Genomic DNA, 26,287 nt, shown 5'->3' on the forward strand with positions numbered 1-26,287 from the left:
TTATAAGATAATTTGTATGCCACAATGCGTAAAAGCCTTCTTAATAATAGATTGCTATATGACAGATAACACGTTAATACGGATCACAATAGTTATCAAAGGCAATTTGCATTTCGATTCCATTAGCTCTTACGCCCAGATTAAGCTTATTAAGCTCGCTACGACGTAATTCGATCTTAATAGCTGCAACTGAACGACCTTCCATGAAAATATTCGGGTCGATGCACCGAAATTGGCAGTTAAGATCGGCGAGTGGTAATTCCTTAATTTACGTCCCAGTTCCCGTTAGCGCCGTAAAAAAAGTTCAGGAAACTGGTTGGGATAATAATAATGGAATGGGTTGGACCTATTTGGCAATGGAATGTATCGTAACGGTCGTAAGTTATTTGGGTGAAGAGCGTTGATATAAATAACCATGGATATACATTGCTCTAAAAATGTGACTCACAGTGTGTGTCGAAAAAACTAACTAGTTAGAATATTTTTTTAGTTTCATTTATATCGCAAGATTAAATAAATGTATGCAGTTTTAAAGTGGAGTTAATAGGTCCAGTGGGACCTATATTAATACAAAATCTTTGAGTCACATTTTTAGAGCAATGTATCATTCTATAACAATGTTACAATTTGGAATAGATGGTTTGAATATGCATTGAAAGAAAATATTCATTATGACAGATGGACATAGTCGCTATATAAAGGTGCCTTGATGGTCACGTTTTAAGCATGTTTGTCGGTTACGATACTAGTGTCGGGGGAAAAATATGAGGTGCTGGTTTTTTTCTGTCAACAAATTTAAAGTTTCTATCATGAGCTTGGCAATGGAAATTCTTCATCAATTCAATCCCGTATTTTAAAAATTACGTAAAAACATTCGTTTTGGTTAATATAAAGAGCATGTGATAGAAATAATTGTTAAATACACATTATATAGGAGCGTGGAGGTTCAGAAGTGTACAGGTAAGCACAGAATTCAGAATCTAAGCCCTTCAATTAAAGGATTAAATAACTATAAAGCTATTCAAACATCTTTGCTTGGTAGTTATATATTATCGTTTATGATAACATGTGTTCAAAACATTGGTATAATGGTCAATTTTATATAGCGCTTGTATGGTAACCCGTAACGACCATGTTAAACTGCTGAGTAGTCAGCATACCTATGCATATGTTCAAATCATTTGTATAATAGCCAATTTTGTATGGTGTTTGTATGGTAATCAGTAACGATTGTGTTCCATTGCTGAGCAGTCAGCATACCTATGCCTGCCCACCTGTGGGAAAATAATAGTCTGAAGATGTATATCAATGGTGAAGAAGCGTGGAGATAAGGCAGTACGCAGTGCAGGCACCCAGCAGGATCGCATTGCGTCGGGCACAGCGGCGCCGGCCACTTGGCAGTTGCTCTCGGTCAACGTCCCCCGTTTCTATAAAAGCCTCCACAATCTTGAGCCAAAACAATTTCACCGAATTTCTTGCCATTGCCCTAATACGCATAGCTTTACGATCCTACATTCGACTCTTGTTTATTCTCAGCCGATGACATTTCGGTAACATTTCGTTTCGAATTAAACACTGAAGGCGTATCGATGTTTGTGTTTTCAAAAGGTTATATTGGTGTGATTTAAATGATAGAAGAATTTATATGCGTTTTTAATTTTATTCGCACACGAGCTGTACCTACTCGTATTTGCGAAGATATGGGAATATTCAAAAATCTTTTTATCAAATGAATGATATTAAAATTCAGCGTAAATTTATGCAATAAAAGCAAGAATATAAATTAAACGCTGCTGCAAAAGTAAATGAATGTTTGTTTTATAAACAGTAATCACGATATAAGATAAAACCTGTACGGGACGAAATTATTGAGTGCAAGTTTAATTACCGAATATAAAAGCCGAAGTTTTTTAATCTTTATGTCGCCCAATGTATAAGGTATAACTTTTATTGCTATGTTTTTATTGGAGCGATGATCTTATTTTGATTACCTAAAAATATTTAAAAAACATACATCACATAAATGTTTTTGTATTAAAACATTTTTGTCTGAAACCCAACTCAAAAATATGGAAAAACTTAATGCTTTTTTCAATGTAGTCATATGTTAAAACTGCGTCCTTGTTAAAAATCTAAATCAGGTAAATCTAAATCATTTTGTTAATATTGAGCCTTGAACTTTTTAACAATGCTTAGTTTTTAATGCTACTGTTTACAATTATTTGTCCTCGGAAAACTAAACTTATTTATATTTTTAGTATTTGTAAAAGATTTATTTTTATTTGACTGCAACTTAGCCCTAGATTGCAATCTCAACTGGTGGTTCTTGATGGGGTAGGTATAAAACAGTCTTACCAGTAAATATTAAGCCCATAAACTAAAATTAAAATCTACCATAAAGTAAAATCGGTTTGTACATGACATTGTACTGGAACGCTAAATCGCTTCGCGGCGTCTTTATTGGTATATATATGCAAAATAAATAAAAGTGTTGCTTTATGAAATATAAATTTATTATCACAATTCATAAATAAGTATCTAAATTCGATTTCACTAGGTTCTTAAAACTATTGTATAAATTAATAATATTCTAAGCAGACAGAAAACTTCCCCTGTCAGAAATATCAGTGTCTTTTTTCAAATTTCTTTGTATCACTTTGGAGTATAAATCATTTATAAAAATGTCTATTCGTTCGTAAATGTTATCAAAAAACTTTTTTCCCAAATAATTCTTGCAAATGCATAGTGAAATGTCATAGTCGTGACAAATTTTCGTTCGTGACTGCTGCAGTGAATAAGTCAATGCATGAAAATTGCTTTAGGTATCTAATTAATCAAAATACTGATTTATATGAGGAAATTGTTAGGAATTATCTCGTTTTTGGTACCATAAGCAATTTTTAGTTGACCTTTTCTAGAACCCATTTTCCGGAATAAGGGGTCTCTAACCTCCTCAATTTGGGACGGAAACCATTCTCGTCAGCTGTGTAGTCGACCCTGTACATGAATCCATCAGGCCCGATGTATTCGTAGAAGCCCTTTGACGCAATGCCTTCGTCGACTGTGTTTGGGTTTTTCAATACAGCGTTCTCCTTTGCACGAATTTTGTTTTCAGTTTCAAAACTGCGGCAAAAAAATTCAAATTAAAAAAACACAATTCAATCCAAATAAGTTCAGTTAAATGAATCGCATTTCATATCACGTTATGCTAGATACTATTAAAACAAAAAACTTAATTTGAATAAAAGGTGTTTTATAACCTGTTAAATCACAATATTATAATTATGTACGGTACATCAATCGGCTATGCAATAGAGGGTAATATGTTATTTATTAATGTCGATATAATGTCGTAAATGAATACGAATGATTTTGAACTCTGACCGCCGCCGCCGCATGCAAGTAGGTATTCGAACGCCGAAATTTTATACGTGGTCAAGGCCGATTTTTTTGTAACGACGTGTTGTTCCGATTTGAGGTACATTGCTCGGATATGCAACATGAGTGTCTTTATATCCAAATACCTAATCTGTAAGCATGTTTAAATATGGAAGGAAAAATTTGTTTACTAATACAATAAATTATTTATATTTGGTAACAGTTTTCAACTTAAACGTCAATTCTCTATTTATGGTATGTCTACCACCGCAATAAAAAAGCCGCAGAAGAGAGTCGAATAATATAAATATTGTTTACAAAAAAAACAAATACTATAGTACTATAAATGTTTAGTGAAATATAATTTTAAATTATGATATATTAAATGAATATTTCATTGAAAGTATTGTATTTTGGTCTTTGCCGGCGCATTTTGGCAAAGTTTTGTGAAAAATATTATTATTATTGATTTTAAAATCAATAATAATAATAACCTGCTGAGAAAAAAAGGCTGTTGCTCAGTCAAATCCACAAATAAATGTGTTTGCTCCGGAAGTAACTAATTGGGCATCGTCCTTGAAAATGTACTAATTACTTTATTATAAAAAATGCTTCTGTTTCACACAACATTGATAAAAATTCCAAGCTGTCTGTTTAGCATATCTGTTTAAGCTATCTCTATAATATAATAAAAATATGAATAAGTATATGTATAGCTCTAACACTATGCAAGGTTGAAATTGTTTTAAGGTGACACAAATCTATAAATTCGGTGAATACGAGTTTGTTATGAACTGCTATGACGGCAAAAGATTTCGATAACTCTTAAGATTTGGAATAAGGAAGTAGAGCAATTAATACTAATCCAGTCCTACTAGCATTTTTTGTTGATATAAATCATATTATTTTTTTATGTTAGTTTCAATTAATATTTGGTAATTTAATTAATAAATGTGCTGAGTTTTATAAAAATGTTTTAGGTCGTCTATTCTGAAAATGTAAAAAAAATATTTTGAAAGATTTATTTTGCCAGCTTATAAATAAACATTAAGTAAGTCAGTCTGAATTTTAAAGCTGTTCGTTATTCAAGTTTTTAATTTTACAATGTAACAGAGCGGTTTATTTTTTATAGTTTCTTCAGAATGCAGATGCATAGTAAATGTAGTTTCTAGAATTTTTAGTATCTAGCCGTATCTTTTTAAATTATGAAAACCTGATTTTACAAGGATACTTTGAACTATTTGTAATGCATTAATAATACGTGCGACAAAATTTATGGCTTGGTAACGTATTAATATAAACAATAACTTCCACTTGTGTTAGCAATTCCAACTATAGATTACAAGGTCCCGATTACGATTATCAGGTTGGGCAAAAAATTTATTGATATTGAGTTTTGTGTTAATAAATTCCCAGTACCAACTTTGAGTTAGAAAATTGCTTTTATCCCAGTACCCTAAAGAGCCGCGTAAAACCCGCCTTGAAGCAACGTGGAGGTTTGACGATCTTGCTATAAGGGAATCAAGAGCAGTGGCGAAGAGAAAGCGTCATGCTGTTTTTTGTGACGGCATTCTTATAGATTTTACTGCCTACAACCGCTAAGAAAAGTTTTATTTTAAAAAAATACATACACAAAATCGTATTTGTCTTCGTCGTAGTGATGTTTCTGCTTTAGGATCTTGATGCCATTGTTCTTGTAGTATCCATCTTTGTAGTACGGATTGACATCCTCAGGCGATGATAGTACCAGTTTGTACACATCTTGGGACGCAGCCTCTACGTATGGCTCGTAGTCGTGTGCGTAGGGTCCGAAACCGCCATCGTAGGGGTTGTCCATATGTAGGTACGGGTTCGGTATATGGATGTATTTGCCTTCATCTGATGGGATGTACCTGGAATAAAATGTATTATTAGCAATTTCATTGGTAGAACTGTAATATTACCGCCAACTCTTAAATATTAAGATGAAAAAGTATGACCTATATTTATAATAAAATTCGGTGGCTTCATATCTTTGTGAAAAGGCCGCTGACCCAAAATAATTACTATGTGAAAAAAATGTATTTCTGAGAGGCAAGCATAAGGCACATAAGAGCTGCTTGCAAAGCAAAGCAGTGCATCAGAGCGCTGCATACCGTAACATATAGTTCATCAAAATTAAATTTAGAATTGATGCGTCCAAAATGATTTCATCTTTAAATTTATTCAACATAATTTTATGCGCTGACCTAAATAGCTTAAGTTATTTTTTTTATCTCCATTGTTTAAAAGTCGTATGCGATAATTTAATACATAGCAATGCATCATCATTATAATTTATCTCCATTGTGAAACTGTACAGCTCGCTGAGGGTCCTGGCTTAGTAAACAAAATTCTCTATCAGGGGCGGTCCAAAGCAGCTAGGAACTCCAAACTCCACAAATTTCAATACTTTGAAACACTAGCCTCTAATTCCATTCCGATATCTGCGACCTTCCACTTTATCAACCATCGACATATTGGGGGCTTTTGTATTAAAAAAAAAGTTATATTCGCACCAAAATATATTTAATCACTTTTGCGCAATTTTCATGCAAAGATATTGTGTTTTAAGTGATTCAATGTCGCATTCGCATAGATACAGTTGTTTACTTTCATATCCTCAAAGGAAGCAATTTCTTTAAATTATAGAGAACTTCATTGAATATTTATGTTCATTTGCTCAGTATATGAGAACCAAACAAACTGCGTAGGAACCGTCTACTTTCTTTGAAATCCTTGCTGTTATCATTTTTATGCAAACTTCAAACTATTTCAATATTTTTCTCATTTTCCCATTTAAAGCAGTGATCTTTAAACATGGTGTTGGTGCTTGTTGGAAAGTTTTTTTTTAAATTCTTCTCGTAAAGAGGTTGTACATGGGAAGAAAGTTTGCATGAAACTCCTTAATTATTAAAGATATTTTTCAAATTATATCCACTGGAATTAGTTTTTCTTTAATTGCTTTTAGCTCTGCCCGTAGCTTGGTTTCTGGAAGCCAGCATAGGCATTTCAGGAAAATTTAATATCGCACGGATTTTTTTATCACACAAAAGCATCGCTAGTATTATTTAAAAACCGTATTTTTTGTAATGATCTAAAACGTATTAATATGAAAATTGCTTAATATATTGAAATGGAAACTACTTCTATTTCTTAGACACTCATTAGGTACTAAAGATTATTACTCGAAGTTATAACAATAATTTGTTAAGTTTATTTAATATAACTTTTACAATAATAAATAGCATACATTAGTAAGGTATTTATTATAATGTGCGATGATGCATAATACAGGTGACATTTACTTACTTGCCAGTATCTCCATAGTTGTAGGGATTCCATTTGCCGTCTTCAATAGGTGAACCGGCGACTGTGCATACGCAGAGGGCAAGAGCGAGCTGTAAACAAATAAAAATCGATTTAATATTACCCGCAAACAGTTTCAACACCTTTCTTTTGTATTAGTTAATTACGTATATGTAAAAAGTGTCATTGCTTCAAAATGACAAAGTTAAAATAAATCATGAAGAAGGGGAAATATTGCAAAATTTGTAATTTAGTCATTACTAGTTTTTATGTTATGTATTTATTTATTTCAAAAACATCGGTATGAAGTGTGAATTCCTAAAGAATTTTATCTTTATCAAAAAAATACAGAAAAAACTAGTAGTAGTTGTAACCTAGGCCTTATCTAAGTTTAAGTCGCAACGGACGTAAAATAAAAAAGTACGAAAAAGAATTACCAAGTAAGAGTTCATCCTGAATGCACTTAAAAGATTTTCGTTTGCAAAAAAAATGTTATCACTGCGAAACGTTACAGTTCAATCACTTGCACTGCAGTAGCGATCACTATGCGGAACTCTATTCACTAACTTGTGTACACTCCTTAGAGAATTTCAAAACATTATGTTGATTTCGAAATCGACGCTTCGCTTTTATACATTTGCTACATCGGTTCATCTCTTTGCGGGAACAAGAACACACGCGCGACTCATCTGCGTCACACGGAACACGCACACAGAGGCGCGGCCTACGTAATTTTTTATCTCTGCATACCATTGTTGATCGAATTGACTTTATTGGGGTATGGATGTCAAGCACGATGATCCGATGATGCCCCAGATCATCTGGATTCACAATTAAGGTTGTATATCTGCTTCACCAAAAATTTTTAATAATATTCCTTTGTACTGTCTGAAAATTCATTTCAAACTTGATGTTCTATAATATCTTGACATACGAAAATTTTAAATGTTCATATTAAGTGAATATTTTATTATCTCGAACAATTGAAAACGTTATTTTTTATAATTTATATTTTAGTACATATTTATTATTATGTATTTTCTTTTAAAATTCGAACTTAGGGATTGTGTTACTAAGTTGATTTACATGGTAGCTAAATGGTGAGACATCTTTTGTTTTAGTTAAGTACATTAACTTGTGTAGAATAAAACTCTGACATACAATAAATACCGAGCACAGGCTTCGGTCTAATTGGACTGCATCTATCGAGACACTACTAAAAACAGCGAGTGGTTTAATCTAAATTATTTAAATTAAAGCACTATTGTTGTTCATCGTTATATTAATATAAAAATTATTTGTATAAGTTTTTATGCATTTCTTTATTGAATTCGTGCCTCTTGCAAAGCTTTTTCTTCAATAAGTGATATAATTTATAAAAAAACAATGGAGTCATGGATATGTGTAACAGTTATAAACGATGATAATATATCTCCAAAAAGTAAGCATATTAAAGTTATATATATATTTTATCGATTAATATTATTCACAGGAAGTATAAAGTTAAAATTTCCAAAAAAAAAACAGTTTATATTATATTTAACGCTACAAATACCGAGTAAGTAGATATAAATATTCTCACACAATGACTCAAGGCGGTGGAAAAGGGAATTTCTCAGTAGGCCTTAAAATGTCTTTATATATTTCGAGCGTGTCGTGGAATGAGGAAATGCTTACATTTTATTTATTAGCCAAAATACAATACGGTTAATAAAATCATCAAATACCTTTACCTTTTATGACCATAATAAATAAATTAAAAACGGATATTTACAACATAATAAAGAAATAAATTTATTATAAATAAATTGTTTTTAAATTGCTATGTTGAATAGTGTAAAAACGGTGTATAAGTGAATATAGAAATTTAGTTATTAAGACCAGCATATGTGTTCTCTTAATTAAATGGATATTATTTATGCAGTAAATTAGGTATTTTAATATATTCCATACTGTTCCTATCTATTAAAAACTACTAAGCGTCATCTTCACTTTTACACAATTTAAAAGACTTCCATTTCGTTGGTATGAAAATTACCAACACATTCATGCTTCAAAATAAAATAGTGAAATTATAAGAGGCCATTTTATTGCACTAATAAAAAGCAATAATCATAACAATAAAGAAGATATATTGAAAAGTTACACCTTTAACAATATCAATAAAAGAATGTTCTTAAAAAAATCTGCATACAAAAAACTAGCACGACCTTGTAAAAAGCACATTATTGATTTAAATGTATTTAACACAAAGAAACAGGATACACAAATTTCCTAATGATTGGGTTTGCCCACGAAACTACATATTTGGCACTCTCGCTGGCGCTCAAGAATTTCTTCCGAAAGATTTATTATCATGCACCCTAATAAATCAATGTTAAATTTATTCACTTATAAAATAGCTAATACGATTAATGACACTAATTAGAGCTCTTTTATGTAAATTATTTTCGAATGATTGTTGAAGTAAGAGTATTTTGATGAACGGTATACCTAATATTTTTTTTGCAACAAAATAACCTGAGTTATAGATACATATATATTATTTCAATTGGTGATTTTATAATAACAGCCAAGATAAGCATATATTTAAAAAGTCAACAAAATAATGTGTATACCTTGTAATTGCTCTTGAGGAATTGTTTATCGAGCATTTTAAGAACCTCAAATTGTAGTTTTCACAAATAAGTAGATAGAAGTTTTTTTTTTTTTAACTGCCCTACTTTTGCTTTTATAGTGCAACAGTTACAGTTTGCAAGTGTGCGTCTGAAATGACCTGGTATTATGGAGATTAGCAGAATACTTTGCTTCTAGACGCTGGTGATGAAATTTGTTTCTCCGGCGGTATAAGGTACAGTCAGAAAAAGGCATGGCGGTATCATTGCAAACAACTCTTCTTCTGTTAAGTAGTTTCACACAAAGCCAGTTGACATCAGTCAGTGATGCATGTATTACAAATATTGGTATAATTGCCTATTTTGTATGTAGATTGATCGAATTTTGGAAACAGACGTGCTAAATCCATTATTATTATATCGCTGAATTGAGACATAAAAAACGTACGAATTACTTTATTATCATAAAGTTAACATATTATATTATTATAAACAATGTTATAGTTTGTTCCTGATAAACTCGGAGAACCGTTACTACGTATTTGTTTTGGCTTATCACAATAATAGGAACAACATTCGTAAATACCTAATTAATGAATTCAAATTATATCCGCAAATTCATCGGAACATTTTCGTTCCAATTATATTTGTCAGAAAATATTTCTAATAATATTGTGGTAAATATTTTGAACTTCTAGGAAGTTTCCACATTGGGTTATTCATACTGACGCAGAAGAATATCGCCCTGGCGCCACTTGTCGGTTACGGTGATAAATATTGGACATTATTGTTTCATATAACATCGGTGAAGGTGTTATGACTGAAGGTGTAAGAAAAGAAGGTCTAGATGAGTGTGTTTCTCGGAACAAATTGATTTAAATTATGTTTAATGCGGATAATTTCCTAATCGGCATTTGCGTAAATGCATATAGGTATATATACGATAACGGGAATTTACCTCATTCCAGAACAACTAAGCAAAAAATTTAAACTGCTAAACTTTATCTAACATGTTTTAGTAGTCTTAAGGGTAAATAGGAAAAGTGCAAGTAAGTTACTTTTCTTAAATCTGCGAGGTGTTGGCTTTGCATCATCGTCAGCCTACAAGTAACTAAAAATACGAGATGTATTTTCAAGAGAGTGTGTAACGGTACTTATTCCACGGCTTTTTTTTCACCTGCTTCCAGCCACCTCCTTAAGATAATTTGACCAGCAGGCCTTCTCTCACTGCGTATATCACAGACTTGGCACGCCCACTGCCACTTCAACTGGTTTATCTCTTGAGCTATATAGCTTCTACGTCTCTACATCATCATTTTCAATATCTTTACTTGAACTGAAACTAAATATATATAAAGTCTACTATAATATAAAGTCCTTTCTTATACTTTTTACCATTTAAGAATGGGGTTATTACTTACTTCCGGCATAATTAACTGGACTCTCTCTGGTCTGATCTATCAGAAGTTTCCGGCCGTGGCCTGTTACTCGTATTGCAATAATTAAATATTGGGCTATAATGTCATGTAGAAACCGATTATAGGTGTGATATAAATTATTACTTAGGAAGACGTTAATTCATATTATTCAACTGCCGAACCTGTCATTGATAAAAAATAAACATGAATGGACATTCTTAACTTAAGTAAGCGCGTTCCACAGATTTCTTTTGAATACTTTTCTATTGTGTTATTAAGCAGCAAGCTGGCCTTTGACACAACAGTATAGTACAACTACTAGTACAATATAAAGCTATATATCCAACACAGATGCTCTGCGATACAATATAGCGAGAAGTATGAAAAATAAACCCTTCAATCATTAGTTATTTTTATTTCATTTCCACTTGAAGATAGCCCTTGGTTTATTTAATTATTAAAACACAGTAGGTACAAATAGTAAAAGCCAACAAAAAGTATGGTGGCTTAAATGATAGGTGGGATAATGTTGAAAAACCTACCTCTTATGAGGAGTCCTGAGCCTAGACATGGGATATTGATAGGCTGATGAAATAAACATGTCTGTTGTATAAAAGTTGAAAAAACCCTTTTAATAAAAAAATATTTTTATTATCACCCCACTTGAATATAGCCCTTGGTATATTTTTATCGCATGCTTGAATTAGTAACAAGCATGCGATAAAAATAGTAAAATCCACTAGTACTTATGTCAGCTTTAACGATGGGTGTTACAATAATCTACAATCCTCCCTCTTATGAGGTCGAAATCTAAGCCTACGAGTGGGATATGATGAAACAGTTTATAAATTTATAATCATCATAATAGTAAATTTCTGAACTGTTTCAACGAATTGCCATTTTCTCTTAAGAAGCCAAATAAAAGTGCAAACATTTAAGTTACAACAAGCACCATAACCTTCCATTTAAATGAAACGGTTCGAATTGACTTATGAAATAAGTTATTTTTTGTTTAACACAACCCAAGTTTGCCCTTGACTGCAAGTGCGATTGCAGCCAAGGGCTAACTAGTAGTGGAATAAAACAAAAGGCTTTTCTAGTGTGGTACAATTTTTTGGGCTTGGTTATGTTTTCTCATATATCTTAGCTATACCGCAATACTCATGATGGAAAACCAGCCTACCGATCATGTTTGGCCATTTGCAGTGGGTCAACTGCAAATCACCAGCACATTTCGGTATACCGTTGTACTTTTTGCCTTGCAATGATAATAGCTCATGAGTTTTATTGATTGATTTAGAACGTACATACTGTTAGGTGAATACACCTTCATTTGCGTTTAAAGTACAGCTTGAATACGTACCGCATTAAGCGATAGCGGTAAATTAAAAAGGGTATTGAATGTTGGCGCCTATTTTAATAACTGGGGAATGGAAGTGATGCCGAACGGTTTTTTGATAATCGCTGAGATGTAACATAAAGATTACACGAAAGCTTCATCAATTTTATCATGATTTATTAATCGATTTTTATTATATTCTTTATCATTATTATCAGCCTCTTAATGTCTTATAGGACTCATCTCTCTTACAGTACAGATAGATTTTGTTTGTAGGTTTTACGGTTATTATCACATGATAGTTATTATATTCGGGCCAATACTATATCAGTTATATATCATTATAGTATTGGGTTCTTCAGTCAAGAAATTCGCAAATTCGTAAATGTCTGTTATCATAGTTATCATGTTATAATGGTACCTATTGTTTAAACTTCTTATTAAAATAAATATACCAAAACGTCTGTTGTTTGTTCGTTTTTAACGCAGCAACGGAGCTAAGGATTGCCATGATTTATAAAAGGATATACGTGACTAGCAATTTTTAGTAAAAATAAATGTTGTGCAATCTTATTTGTTCTTTTCATTCTATCTTAGAACTGTTTGTTTTTATTTAATCAATAGCTACGTGGTAAAGAAGTGCAGCCATATCGAATAATGCTTAGGAAGTACCTACGGTTACAAAATTTTCAGTATTTATTTGTTTCAAATAAATTGATGATAACAGCAGGAATAAACGGCGACTGATGAGTAAACTATTAACTTATACTAAGAAATATTGTTTTTGTCGTAATCCTTAAATAATTGAATTTTCCTTAACGATTGATATGTTTCGCCGAATGTTTTGTATTTAACTTCCAAATCAAATGGGCATAGATTTTCGTATCATGCACGATTGTCTGGGTTCTCTCCATCGTGATCTGAGTGACTCTCTACGAGGTCGCTTACTATGGGACTCTTAAGAATGCTCACTTCTTATGAATCCCATAGTAAGCGACCACTTTTAATATCCCTAAGTCATCCCAACATTATGTCACAATCACACAGAAATACATACTCACAAGTTTATACTATTCTATCTGATTTATAGAACCGAAATTAGAACTAAAAATCAGTAGTGTGGACCGCAGTGTGATTTAAAAGATTCCTGATTTCACGACAGCTTGAGAAGATCCTCAATGATGCTCTCCACCAGGAAAAAGGTTCCGGCAGCTTAAGATCAAGAGACATTCAAATCGTATAAATGAAGTTTGAAAGAATCCGTTAATACCGTATGCAGCTTTTCCTACATCTTCTGGGCTAGTTTCCGTTTTTAAAACTTCTCAACTAATATCCCATTTATTAGTCTTACTCATAATTACTAACCTAAATGTCTACCTAAGTGTCTCTAACCTCTAAAACATAGGACTTTCAAACAAACTTCCAACCCCTGTTTTCCCTTTTAGCAAATTTGTTTTAGAAGAAACCAATTTTCGGAAACCTAATAATAAAAATAATCAGCAATAACTTTTATACCCTATTATACCATTTTAGCAATCCCCCCCTTAAAGGAGGTAGTTCCAAAATAATTAATATAGATTTTATTATTTAAAGCTGGCTAAATGCCGATTTCTATTTATCAAACTTCACTTTCATAAACAGATATAAGACTTAATATTTTAACCGAAATAAATCGTGCAAGTAGAACTTAACTTTAGGAAAAAGGCAACTGGCAATGACCAAACATAATTTCAATAACAGCTATGTTGAAGCCTTTAGGGGTTACCACTTATCGAGGTGCCTTATGGTGGTGAGGTTAAGGAATCATAATAATATTTTTACAACTCATTCTCATTCTCATAAAAAAACATTCCAGCCGGTATTCAACCTAAAAAAAAAGAAAGTTTTGTATGAAATTCCACATTTCTATTGTTTGACCCACTTCCTGACCTAGAAGTTTGATCGACATAAATAGCAAATTCTATTTCCCTGAAATTTCTACGGAATTTCGGCGATGCATATCTGCAGCATCGGCAGAGTTTACTGTCCGTTCCCCTAATTTTAGATTTAGCTTATCAATCTACTATCATACATTTCTTCTATGAATACATAGTAGTCATTGACGACTACTATGTATTCATAGAAACTGAGAGCTTCCTCTCTAAGATTCTACTGTTTACAAAGTACATACCGTATTTTTTGTATTATATACGACAGACTTGTGCTTTATGCCAGATAGAAAGCATTGAAAAAAATTGCCTATAGTCGCCTCCAAGTCCTATAGCTGGTCCAAAATTACCCGAAAAATCTTATAGTTGAACCTTTTTTTGAAGTGTGCTGTTTTATTCTAATTTTCAAGTAAGCATTTGAACTTTATGATTCATAAATCAATTTCAAATGCTACCGCGTTCGTAAGTTAATTAGTAGTCGGGTTTACATGCACGAGACACCCGATATACACCCGAGTCGGCGCGTATCGCCCGAGGCAAGCGCGTAAATAAAAACAATTTAGTAAATCTACTCATTGATATAATATAATATTATGTTATAAGTGTTTGTATACCTTTAGAATATTATATGACTCTAGTAATTTTTAGTATGATATCAAATAACTCAAATCGTATTTTTTTATGTTGGATGTTTTCGTAATTTTTAGGATTCTAGTATGAAGTCGAGGACTTTCTCTGACATGTCTTAGTACTACTTTGGTCGAGCCAAGTATTGTGGATTGTTTGTTGTTGCCAATATTTTCCGCGTATTTTCCAGGCTCCACACACCTGGTCCGATACAAAAACTTGTAAGTGCTCCAAGAGCACTGACTGAATAGTTCATTCGCCTTTTAGTTAGAATTCCGATATCAATACACACATATTTTGGTGCATGAATAACACAAATGTCTTGTAAGCAAGGCTTTGCGGTACAAAGAATTTCTGTTTGCGAACATTTAAAATATATAATTTTCTAAATGTTCAAATTTCGCACAATATGGATACTGCTTATCTAACATAAGAGCATGAGTCATTGATAAGGATGTAAGTTGTACATTTATCATGACCAAGATGTCGTCATAGAATTGGCAGTATGCTGTAAAAGGAAAAAAGTAAAAAATTAGTAAAGAAAATTATAGTTATGACAACTATAATTTTCTTTACTATTTTTTTTAATCTAAACAGTTGTTTTCTTTGTTTATGTTTCGTTTAATTACGTGAAATTATATAGCTCAGTACTAATATCTAAATCAAACTTCAGCTAAAGTTACCGCGGTAGAACTCGCGAAACGCACGGCGCGAAATAATGTAAAGCTGAAGATTCAGGACTGTTTGTATGTTTAAACTTGCTCATTCCTGCGAAAACCATCCTCTTTCTCAAGGGAAAGGGGTCTAGAGAATTATCCCAATGTTCTAATGTTGGGTGGTGGGTTTTAAATTACCCCATGTTAGTTATAATAACCGAGACCAACGATATAACGTGTAAGTACTTCAAGGAAAATAAGTAGAAACCGTCAAACCGAAAAACCTTTCAATTTTGGTTGTAAATGCTAACCTCTAAACGAAGCAATTTTAAATATGTAATGTGAAACTCTGAACTTAATATGTTGATTGCTCCTGACTACTAAAAAAACTGTTTGTTATACAGACTTAAATAACCCTTTCGATAGTACGCCTACGACCTACAATAAAATAAACCACGAATATTTTTAGTCCTGCTCACCCAAATACCGATTTGGATAAAAGTCGTAAACTTCGCCCAGAGGTCTCTTTAACTCGGTTAATGTCAAAGTATCGGTAAAAAGTCTTAAAAGTTATAATAATCGCATTAAAAACCTTCACAAAACCGAATATAATATTATGATTGAAAGAGAAAGAATAATATACGAGGAATGCGGAGTTTGATTCATAATTTGTTCAAAAATTTAAACTTGTGATTGCAGTGAACAATGACTTTACGACCTTGTTAATCGGAATAGAACAGACTAAGTATTACACCAACGAAGATTTCGCTCACATTCATGTAATTTAATTTTAAAAAAAATCTAAGCAGATGTAAACTAAGGCTCCACAAGATAAAATAATTATTGGTAAATTGTAAAATCTTGAAGTAGGTAACGAAAAACTGTTGAGTATCTTATTCTCAGTAGAATCTGGCCAGTGAGCCGGTGTTAGTCACTGTAAACATACATACATGGCTTTTCATAAATGCTTATAACGTAAGCTTACTTGAAATTAATAAATTTTGAATATTCTTAAGAGAACATTTTTACCGGAAAGTATCACCTTACACACAATACTGACCCAGAAGGTATTCAATCGGTAGGCGATTAAATGGACAGTAAGTGAACCGCTCAGTGTTTACAAGCCAGAATGAGTCGTTATGACTTACATAATTTTCAACTTATTGTGAGTGAACTTTACAAAATTATTTTTTGGCTAAGCCTTTAGAGGTACGCCTACACAAAACACGAACTTTTAGCCTTTCCGACCTGTAGACCCCTTTTTGTAATCAATTAAATCAATAGGTGTATCTGTTGCTGCGTAAAAAAACGCTTACCCACGTATTTATTGTGTCACAAAGGTAAATCGTATGTGGGTATTTTTTTACATTTCTACTTTTTTCCTATAATTAAATCTAGAAAAATTAATAAATAAATACACATTTCGACGATACAAACATCGCAATCTAGCCCCAAAGTAAGCCTTAGCTTTTGTTATGGGTACTAAGATGATGATGATGAATAAAATACATAAATACTTATAATATGCATATAGAAACATAGACACTGAAAAACATTCATGGTCACCACACAAACCTTTTCCAGTTGTGGGAATCGAACCCACGGCCTTGGACTCAGGAAGCAGGGTCGCTACCCACTGCGCCAATCGGCCGTCATATTCTAATATTGCAAAGTTTGTTGGTCTGTAATAGTTAAACTCTGAATTTAATGAAGTGCAAGCTATATTTTGTTTTGTTAATAAATAATAGTATTTGTAAAGCAAGCTAGAAGTAAACCCACTAACTGACACCTATATCACATGCGCTGTCCAAATGGTCCTGCACGAGTACGTTATACTTTGTATCTACAAAAATATTATCATCAAAATTAAGCTTAATTTGCTATACTCCGCGAAAAGCAGGAGAAAGGAGTGTGGTGTAATTTATAATTTCTTCAATCCTTATACTCCATACCAAACAGATCTTCGGCAATATACCCTCTACGCACGTTTCGCTCCGAAACCGGAGCATTTTCAGGTGATGTTGACTTTACAATGAATAATTGTTGTTGTAAAGTCAGATTGACTTAACAATTATTCATTGTAAAGTCAACATCTCCTGAGGATGCTCCGGTTTCGGAGCTTTTCGCGGAGTATAGCAAATTAAGCTTAATTTTGATAATATATTATAAATTTCCGACAAAGTAACGCCTGCTTCTATCCAATACAAAAATATTAGTCTTTAGTCGATCTAACACAAAGTATTGAAAGCTAAACATATATATTTTTAATATAAACAGGTCACAATAACGCATTTTATGTTAAAAATTATTTAAAAATTAATTTATAATAATAAGTAATATCAATCGTCATTATGAGGCATAAAATATTAATCCTCGCGCAGAAAAATCAGTTTATTATCAAGACAATCTTATGTAGATAAACCTTGCTTGTGATGATAAGATGAAAAAATTTAAATTAAATGATGCTGATGAGTTTACGTCTATGAGTATAATACCTACTCGGTATCCACAAGGCACGGCTGAAAACGCGGGGGTCTGCTAGTGTTAGAATGAATATGGAGTACATTAAACATTAGTGAGTTAAAACAATCTAACACTAGATTAAGTCCTTGACCATTGACTTCAAGGAGTGGTGTCGTGCATTTGAAATCACAGACAACAGAGAGATCCTGCGACCTTGGCTACTTTTACTTTATTTGTTTCTAAGCGATGACCTAAGCTTGAAGAAATTTAAAAACAAGAATGGAGGCTACTTAAAATAAAAATACGGTTCATCATCATTTATATTTTATCCCTAAGTTTTAATAAGCAAATTTCGGCTTCTGCCGTGGCTAGTTACCACCCTACCAGAAAAGACGTGTCCCTAAATGATTGAGCGTTCTGGTACGATTCCGCGTACAACCCGAATAGGGGTCAGGGTTTTATATAACTGCCTGTCTGACTGAATTATCACTTAGACACTTACCATGAAGTGAGTTTACAGTCACGGGCTAACTTGTAGTAGAATATGAAGCGGTGATAGCCCAGTGGTTAGGACTTCGACTGCACTTTCGCGGTGACGAGTTCGAGTCTCAGCACTCACCTCTAACTTTTATAAGTTGCGCGTTTAATAATTAAAATATCACTGGTTTAAACGGTGAATGAAAACATCGAGAGGGAACCTGCATGGCAGTTCTCTATAAAGTTCTCTAACGTCTATCGAGTCCACCAATCCGCAGTGGGCTTGCGTGGTGGACTGAGGCATTAACCCCTTCTCATTGAGGGACCCTGTGCCCTGTAGTCATGGGTTTGATGATGATGATGGTGATACTATATATAGGGGATCAATTTAGTCAGAAATATGGTCAAAAATAACATAATATCTTTTTTCGTTTCGATGAACTTCATAGGTTATTAGATATTTTTATTGTGCTCTTAAAATGGGTTTGACATAAATAACATATCCTAAAAGACAAATCTAGACACCTTTTATTCTAGTGGCTATCAAAACAAGAGCTTTAGAGACACCCACGTATCCTTAACCTTGCTTTGTTTACCAATATCATGGCATGTTTTATTTCATTTCTTCTATTCTCCTCATTATTAGTAACCGTCTGAGACAGTTTATGCCCTACTACTGGACACAGGCCTCATCTCTCCTTGGAGAATATTCTAAAGCATAGTAAAGCGCACCTCTACTACCCGACATATAGTACTTCTATAAGTACTGTATGTCGGGTAGCACACTACAGGACATGGGTCTCTTCTTAGAATAAGAGTAAGTTAGGCCGTAGTCCACCATGCTGGCCAAGTGCGGAATGATTAAGTGGTGATCAAGGAAGGAGAAACTGAAGCCTTACTACGCTATCACCACTAACTCTATTTTGTAATCACAATAAGTAAATAAAATTTTTCAGTTATAATGTTACTCGATCAACTTTAAAGTTTATAATATAATGATGATGTTTTTTGTTTATTAGCTAAGAAATGGACCTTTCCAGTATTTCATTAGGACATTAAATTGAGTTTTAATGTTCCACATAAAACATTTACCGACTTTTTTGTTCATGCCATTTATCATATTCAAGTTAACATATGTCATGTTCAAGTATGCCAAACATGAGATTGATTTGCATTTTATTATATTTTGGTCTACTGTCTAAAACTATAAATCAATAGACCTTTGCTACTTATCGAAATCCGACCATAATAAGAAAATAATCAAGAAACTTGATAGTTTCTCTTTTGAAATTAATAAATTTTGTATACCTATTTGATTTGAAGTGACAGTTGCATTACCATATACTTTGACTAATTCGCATTACTGTTATTCTACCTAAATAAATTAACGGGAAATAAACAAAATACCTCATTCTCCTTTTGATGAATTTTATTAATTTACACTATGTAATCGTAAAGTTTAGAGAAGTGAAAGAGATAATCCTTTTGATCAAATTTACAGTGTCGAGCAATAAAAGAATAAAATTTTTATATTTGTATTCAATTTTTTATCAAGAGATCCGCTACTGTTCCGTTCGGGACAAAAGGCTCGAATATATTTATTAAGGTTTATAATATCATAAACATTGGATAAGAAGAAGCTTAATCGCGCTGTTTTATTATGGTATCTCACACAGAAAATTAAAAATTGACTCGGTTATATATTCTGATGTAAGTAATTGGATAAATAAATCAATTATGGCACAAAAAGGGAAGTTAAACGCACTTAACGATAGTATTCATTCGTTTATTGATAACATATATTTTTTATTAGAATATTAAAAACCACCTACGACTCCATTAGCTTGAAATTCAATAGATACATATTTTATTGGTCACATAAAGGTTATACAAATATAGATTTAGTAGTTTTTTAGTCCATAATCGTATTTTTTGGAAACATGAAGTAATTATATCGCTACCTGCAGGTTCAATTGGGGTAACTGACAAAACACAATGTTGCAGGAGAAGCATTTAATGTTTTTTTTCGTCTTTAATCGATCATAACTTTTTTTCTATACTACCTTTTTTTCATTTTCTTTTATAAAAATGCTTAGAATACGGTGAATTTCTGGCTAAAATGTAAATAATATCCAAAGAAACTCTATAATAGAAAATAAATTTCAGTTACACCAATTTTTTTTTATACTATTGACAGTTACGCTACATTCAGCATAAAAACTTTAAAACAATTCAGGTCAAAATGATGTAAAGACAGTTGTAAATCAAAATATGATTTAATCGTTTTAATGTAAGAGCCTATATGTGTAACAGGTTACTGTCTATTTTAGTTAAATTGTCTATTTTAAAGTTTATAAAAATGTAGAGAAGAACAAAATAAAAACCTGTTGCTTTTTACACTAATTTTTCTTAGATCCTAATAATGTTAATTTTGTAATAAGAATTAAGATTTATAATGAAATAAAAACCTCTTTTAATCAACACTATATTTATTGCGAAACATCAACAAAAATCTAAAAAAATAGTAACCAAAGTAATCAACTGGCTAGACAGAGTCAACAGAGGAGTCATCTTCGTCCGTTTGATTGAGTGTGTCTTGTATTTTCTTAGCATAGGGTAGATTAGTAAAATCCCCATGATATCTGCTAGGGATAACACCATCATTGCATAGCTTTGTCAAATCTTTATATTTGATTTCTGATATGGCCAATCTTTTTTTATAAAGGGGTTTCAATTGTTGGAATTCCTTTTTTAATTTTATTTCTAACGTCTCATTAGAAGCTGATGGTGCAGTATCCTTTTCCTTCAATTTTCCTTTCCCTTTTCCTTTACCCTTTCCTTTTATTACACCCTTTCCTTTTGGCTTAAAATAATTATCAAATAATTTAATTTCATGAGTGGTCGCATCAGGTTTCATAGAATGTTTAGTTGTAAACGTGTTTACATCCTTTTTCTTCATTGTAGCAATTCTAATTTTCGATGTATTTAATTCCTTTGTACAATTAGAAAAGCATTCCTGCGTCACTGTGTCCCAGTCGATAAAATCAGTAAATTCAAGAACGTTTACATTGTAAGGACGAGGATTTTTCCGGGCCGATTCTATATAACTTGACCATTGTGTAGGGCTCCAAACAATTATTTTTCTTACTTCACGTTCTATTACAGAGTGCATGCTATCTACAGGCATATAGCTATGTCCCGGTAGCAGGTAATTAATTTGAATGACTTCAATATTTTTAGATACCGTCAAAAAACCTTTAAAAATCGAAAGTATGGTTTTATTACGATTTTGTCCGCTACAACAATCGCAATAAAAGATAACTTTTTTTATTCCTCTTTCGTCAACATTTTGCAGATACTTATAAATACAAGAACCTATCTCTTTTGCGCCTCGTTTCCCATCACATTCACCCCATGTGTAACAAAAACCATTTTGAGTGGAGCTTTCATAAATCGTAAAGTTGAAAACTGTAAATTTTCGCGTGTAGTAAAGTAAGATGTTATCACCATGGGGTGTATTCAAAACCTTCTGTAAATCAAAGCTTGATACTATAGTCTCCTTGTCTATCAGATGCAAACTTTGATGACATTTGAATCGTTCGTATGTTGCTTCTTTTTCTTCGATGTGAGCCTTAATAATTTCGGAATCCATATTGACTTTATTTTCATTATGATCGTTTTCGTATTTGGTACAAATTTTGCATTTATCTTTCTTTGGTACGTGGACAGTAACATTGTTGTATTCCGTTTTGAAAAAATCTTTGAATTTTCGCTCACCTAGATAGTTTTCCTGATTTTCTTCGCATTTTTTTTTGTATAAACGATAAAGGTTAGTTGTATTCTTATACTCTTGTGGTAAATATAATTTGCTTGATTTTTTCCGACAATAATGTGAAGGAAGATATGGAAGAGATTCAATGTAGTGCTTTGCTGAAGCTATCACAGACTCATCATACTTTGGATTGCTCGATTTCTTTCGACTTTCTGCTTGAGAAAGTCCTTCTTGAACATTACCTATAGTATAAAGTAAATAATTTTGTCCAATATCTAAGGTTTTTAGTATAAATTTTTGACACACCTGTCTTCTGCCCTCGCCTTCATTTATGTAGTATTCGTAAGTAAACTTTCTTTTGCTGTCGATCACGCCTTTTTTTGGTCTATTAACCGGAACTCGTAAGGCACATTGTACCAGCCAATCTTTTTTTCTTTGAGAATTCAAATTCCAAAAATAATCAAAAATACTTTGTCTCCTTTCCTCGGTGATTTCAAAACAATTCCTGGGACATTTTGTAGGCTCGCAGGGATTTGCCTTTAATGTTTTTTTCTCTACAAGCTTTCCAGACGAAGTCTCATAACTGTCACCTTTTTCTCGTTTCATTCTCCTAATCTTCCTTTTATTTTCCACTTTTCTTTTCTTAAATTGTACAGTTCCTTCCAATGGTTTGTCAATATTTCTTTTCTTTTGTAATTTCTTTCTCTTATTTGTAGGTTTAGTATGTTTTGGGTCATTTTCAGAGTTAGATGACGACATGTTATCGCTTTCTTTGCCGGACCATAGATCTGAGCTTCCAGAGGAAAAATCTTCGCCTTGAGCAACATTAAGTTTGTCATAACATTCATCGTCTGATATAAAATCAATGTGTTCTTTTTTTAACTTAGGGAGTTCCTGTATACATTTTCTTTTGCGAGATTTTTTAATATCAGGCATTCGATTTTTATTTGTATTGCTACTAGAAGGAGTAGGTAAGTTCAATGTTCCTAATTTTTTTAAGGAAGATGAGTCCGATATTTCATCACAGGCAGTTTCAGGTACTATAACCTGTACTGGGATATCTGCAGCAAGAGATACAGGTGAGTCCACATTCATACCATCTGTACAGGAAGTTGCAGGGACTATATCCAGCACTGAAATATCTGGAGAGTGAGCTTTAGGTATGTCCATGTACATAATGTCTGCACAAGAAGTTGTCGGTACAAAGTCTAACAATGAGGGAGATGAATGAAGACCCAAAGCTTTGTTATCACCGCGAGGAGTTGCATGGTCTGTGCACAAAGTCTCAATCTCAATGGCAGTGCAAGAAGACACAGGTAGAGCCAAAGCCTTAATATCAGTGTAAGAGGTTGGAGATACTGTATCTAAAGGTGCAATATCTGTGGACTGAGATGTAGGTAAATCAAAAGCCATAACGGGGGCGCAGGCAGATTTAGAGATATCCAAACCAAGTTTGCAGAATGATGTATTAGGTATGTTCGAACATTCATTAAAGGTCACTATTTGATTAACATTTTGTGAATATTTTTTTGTTTCTTTTAAGGGCAACACATCGTTTTTGTTACAACGTTTTACACTGTCATTTGAATAAAGTTCACAGTATTTCTTTTCATTGAGTTTAGCAGTCAAAATATTATCAACGTTTTCAACAGAAACAATGTTAATTTTCTTTTCTGTTTCAGATGACTCGGGTATATTATTACTCTTAACGAGATCACTATTATTAGAATCATTAAAAAATGAGTGAGACATTTCTAGACATAGAGTTGACGTGTTAAGAATATTGCTGCTGTCACTACTACTATAATTCACAACTGCTTCCTTTTGTTTTTTAATTTCCACAGTATCATATGACTGAAATGTTGAAATATCTGATTCATTGATATCTACAATAATATCTGTAGCTGACGAGTTCAAATTGCTCTCAATTGAGTCACGAGAATTATGGGATCTGAAAGCGAAAAAACATTTGAGTTAATCAAATAAGGACCACGTATTTTTTAATATTAATGTGTTGGGAGCCATTAGCTTATTGAATTTGAAGCAAGTATACTTACTTTTTTGCTAAAAATGACTGCACGTCGAGTTTTATACATTCTGTATCACTTTGATCAATTATATTATCAGCTGACGAGTTTTGGGAGTACGAGTATTCCTTATGGTTTTTTACAGATTCGGATCTGAAAATAAGGGAAATAAATAATGTAATTTATTTTGGCATAGCGAGCTCTTTTTTCATGTTCTAAATACGAGTACCTTCAAATATTATTTAAAAATAATTATTGATTACCGGAAACTTGTTGATCGCTCTTCGTACCTATTTTTATTAGTTAGACAACAAACAATATCGATTACTCTCAGAGAACAGTCCTTACAACTTCTAGCAGTACTGGATAAAAATTACTGTAATGTTAACGTATTAAAAATACCCAGATAGGTAGGATTTCGGAGTCAATAATCAGATTCCAGGGACTGATTTTGGAAGCGACTGATTAGGTTTGTATTTTAAAATATTATTTCTAAATAAAATCGTGTGAAAATATTTAATAACGGTACTCTGATGTTTTTTATAATCTACCATTAATTTAAATGGTCTGCATAAGTGTAAAGTCTTCCAGATTTGAATCCCGGCCGGGGTAAGTAAGTAACTATGTTTGATGGATATTAATAGGGATTTACCAATTTAACTATCATTAATTATCTATGTCCATAATACGGATACCTAGATAATTGTTGTACCCAACCCTTACAAGAACACACGACGTTAATAATTACAATATTAATAGTTTCAATCTTGAAATATTAAGAACTTACCTTTCTATTTCTGCCTTTATTCTTATCAATTCCTGTTTACGCTGCAGTAATTGTTTTAAATTATTAAATTTTTCCATTTTGCACACCGGTAACAAACAACTACACCGAAAAACAAGTCAGCGCCAACTAATCGCGCCACTAACACCAAAAAGCGTGCGCGCCTGTTGTAAATAATGTCATTTGTCTCCTTCACACTCATTGCGTGTGAGGGAGACAAATGCCGAAGTGCCGCTTGGCTCGTGTGGCGCTTTACTTACAACCAGCCATCATTGGTGTAGGTAGGTATTCTGAACAGATATATTTAGTAAAACAGGGTAAAGGGCAAACTTATTAACTTACTTACCTGCAAATTGGTGTAACTGTCACTATAGTTTGGGCCCAATTGGTGTAACGTTGGAAGTAATGAATTAATAGTAAGGTAAAATAAGTTTAGTGACATTTAATCGGATAGTGCAGATAATATTTTGGTGTATCCGTAGGGAATTTCTTTATTCATCTTAAATAAAAATGTAAAAGCAATGTTTTTTCGGTTACATGCATTTGTAAATACTTTATTTACTACCATTATAAAAATACACGAATTTAACCGGCAAAAATGAATCAAATGTTTATTACCTCAAAATTTTAATAGAAATGTGAAAAGTACATATCCAAAAAAAGTAAGGTATCTGCATATTTTTAAAAGATCGAGTTTTTTTAAATATAACATTCGAAAGAGCAGAAAAATCTTAAAAAAACTGTATACTTAACTCATTTTACGTGTTTTGTCGGTTACCCCAATTGAACCTGCAGGTGACGATATGTAAAATAAAAATAAAATTGTTACTAAGAAATTGTCGTTAAACTAAAATAAAACAATGCACGGTAACTGAAAGGTTATTTTCGATGTCTGTTTGACGAATACTAATTCCCCAAGCGAAATTGGAATTCGCGAACTTTAAACAGAAGGTGTGTCGTTATTCAACGACTTGTATATTTAACAAATAAATTTCAAATTAACATACGAATGCCACTATGAACAAATTTATGGAATCAATGTGGAGTAGGAAGTTGTAAACGCTTTATTTTGTAGTAGTATTGACGACGTTGACGTAGAAAAATTATATAAACATACCAAGCAAGCAAGGACAAGCCCTGCGTAGATAAGAATTACCCCCTAATTTATCGGCTTTTATTGTTATGTTTACGTCAATAGTCTAGTATGCTACTGGAATTCGTTTTCATAGAAATAAACGGATGATAATAAAAACGTCATATTGGAATGAGGATATGAAACGATATTAAATTCTGAAATCTGACCAGTATATTATAATGATGCCGCTGTATAATAAACACGACATACAGTGTCAATAACCATTTTATTGAATTAGAAATAATAAATAATAAAATCTAACAACCTTGAATGACCTTGATTTTGATTGATGTTGACGTTGTCGACATCTACGATTTATAGCCGAGAAAGTTATTATTGTT

General features: G+C 32.5%; 2 protein-coding genes across 2 annotated transcripts; both read right to left on the reverse strand.

Moving 5' to 3' along the window:
• Nucleotides 1-2,495: 2,495 nt before the first annotated feature.
• Nucleotides 2,496-7,285, reverse strand: LOC120631598 (larval cuticle protein LCP-22-like). Its single transcript, XM_039901246.1, has 4 exons — nucleotides 7,143-7,285; nucleotides 6,709-6,797; nucleotides 5,010-5,270; nucleotides 2,496-3,123 (listed from the first exon to the last, which is right to left on the reverse strand). The coding sequence occupies exons 1-4, from the start codon at nucleotides 7,155-7,157 to the stop codon at nucleotides 2,901-2,903; spliced, it is 588 nt and encodes a 195-aa protein (XP_039757180.1). The 5' UTR covers nucleotides 7,158-7,285; the 3' UTR covers nucleotides 2,496-2,900.
• A 13,488-nt stretch (nucleotides 7,286-20,773) lies between these two features.
• LOC120630344 lies at nucleotides 20,774-25,086 on the reverse strand. Its single transcript, XM_039899547.1, has 4 exons — nucleotides 24,815-25,086; nucleotides 24,058-24,180; nucleotides 22,307-23,951; nucleotides 20,774-21,220 (listed from the first exon to the last, which is right to left on the reverse strand). The coding sequence occupies exons 1-4, from the start codon at nucleotides 24,889-24,891 to the stop codon at nucleotides 20,774-20,776; spliced, it is 2,292 nt and encodes a 763-aa protein (XP_039755481.1). The 5' UTR covers nucleotides 24,892-25,086.
• Nucleotides 25,087-26,287: the final 1,201 nt, after the last annotated feature.

Source organism: Pararge aegeria, chromosome 2 (assembly GCF_905163445.1).
Source record: "Pararge aegeria chromosome 2, ilParAegt1.1, whole genome shotgun sequence".
NCBI classification, from domain to species: Eukaryota; Metazoa; Arthropoda; class Insecta; order Lepidoptera; family Nymphalidae; genus Pararge; species Pararge aegeria.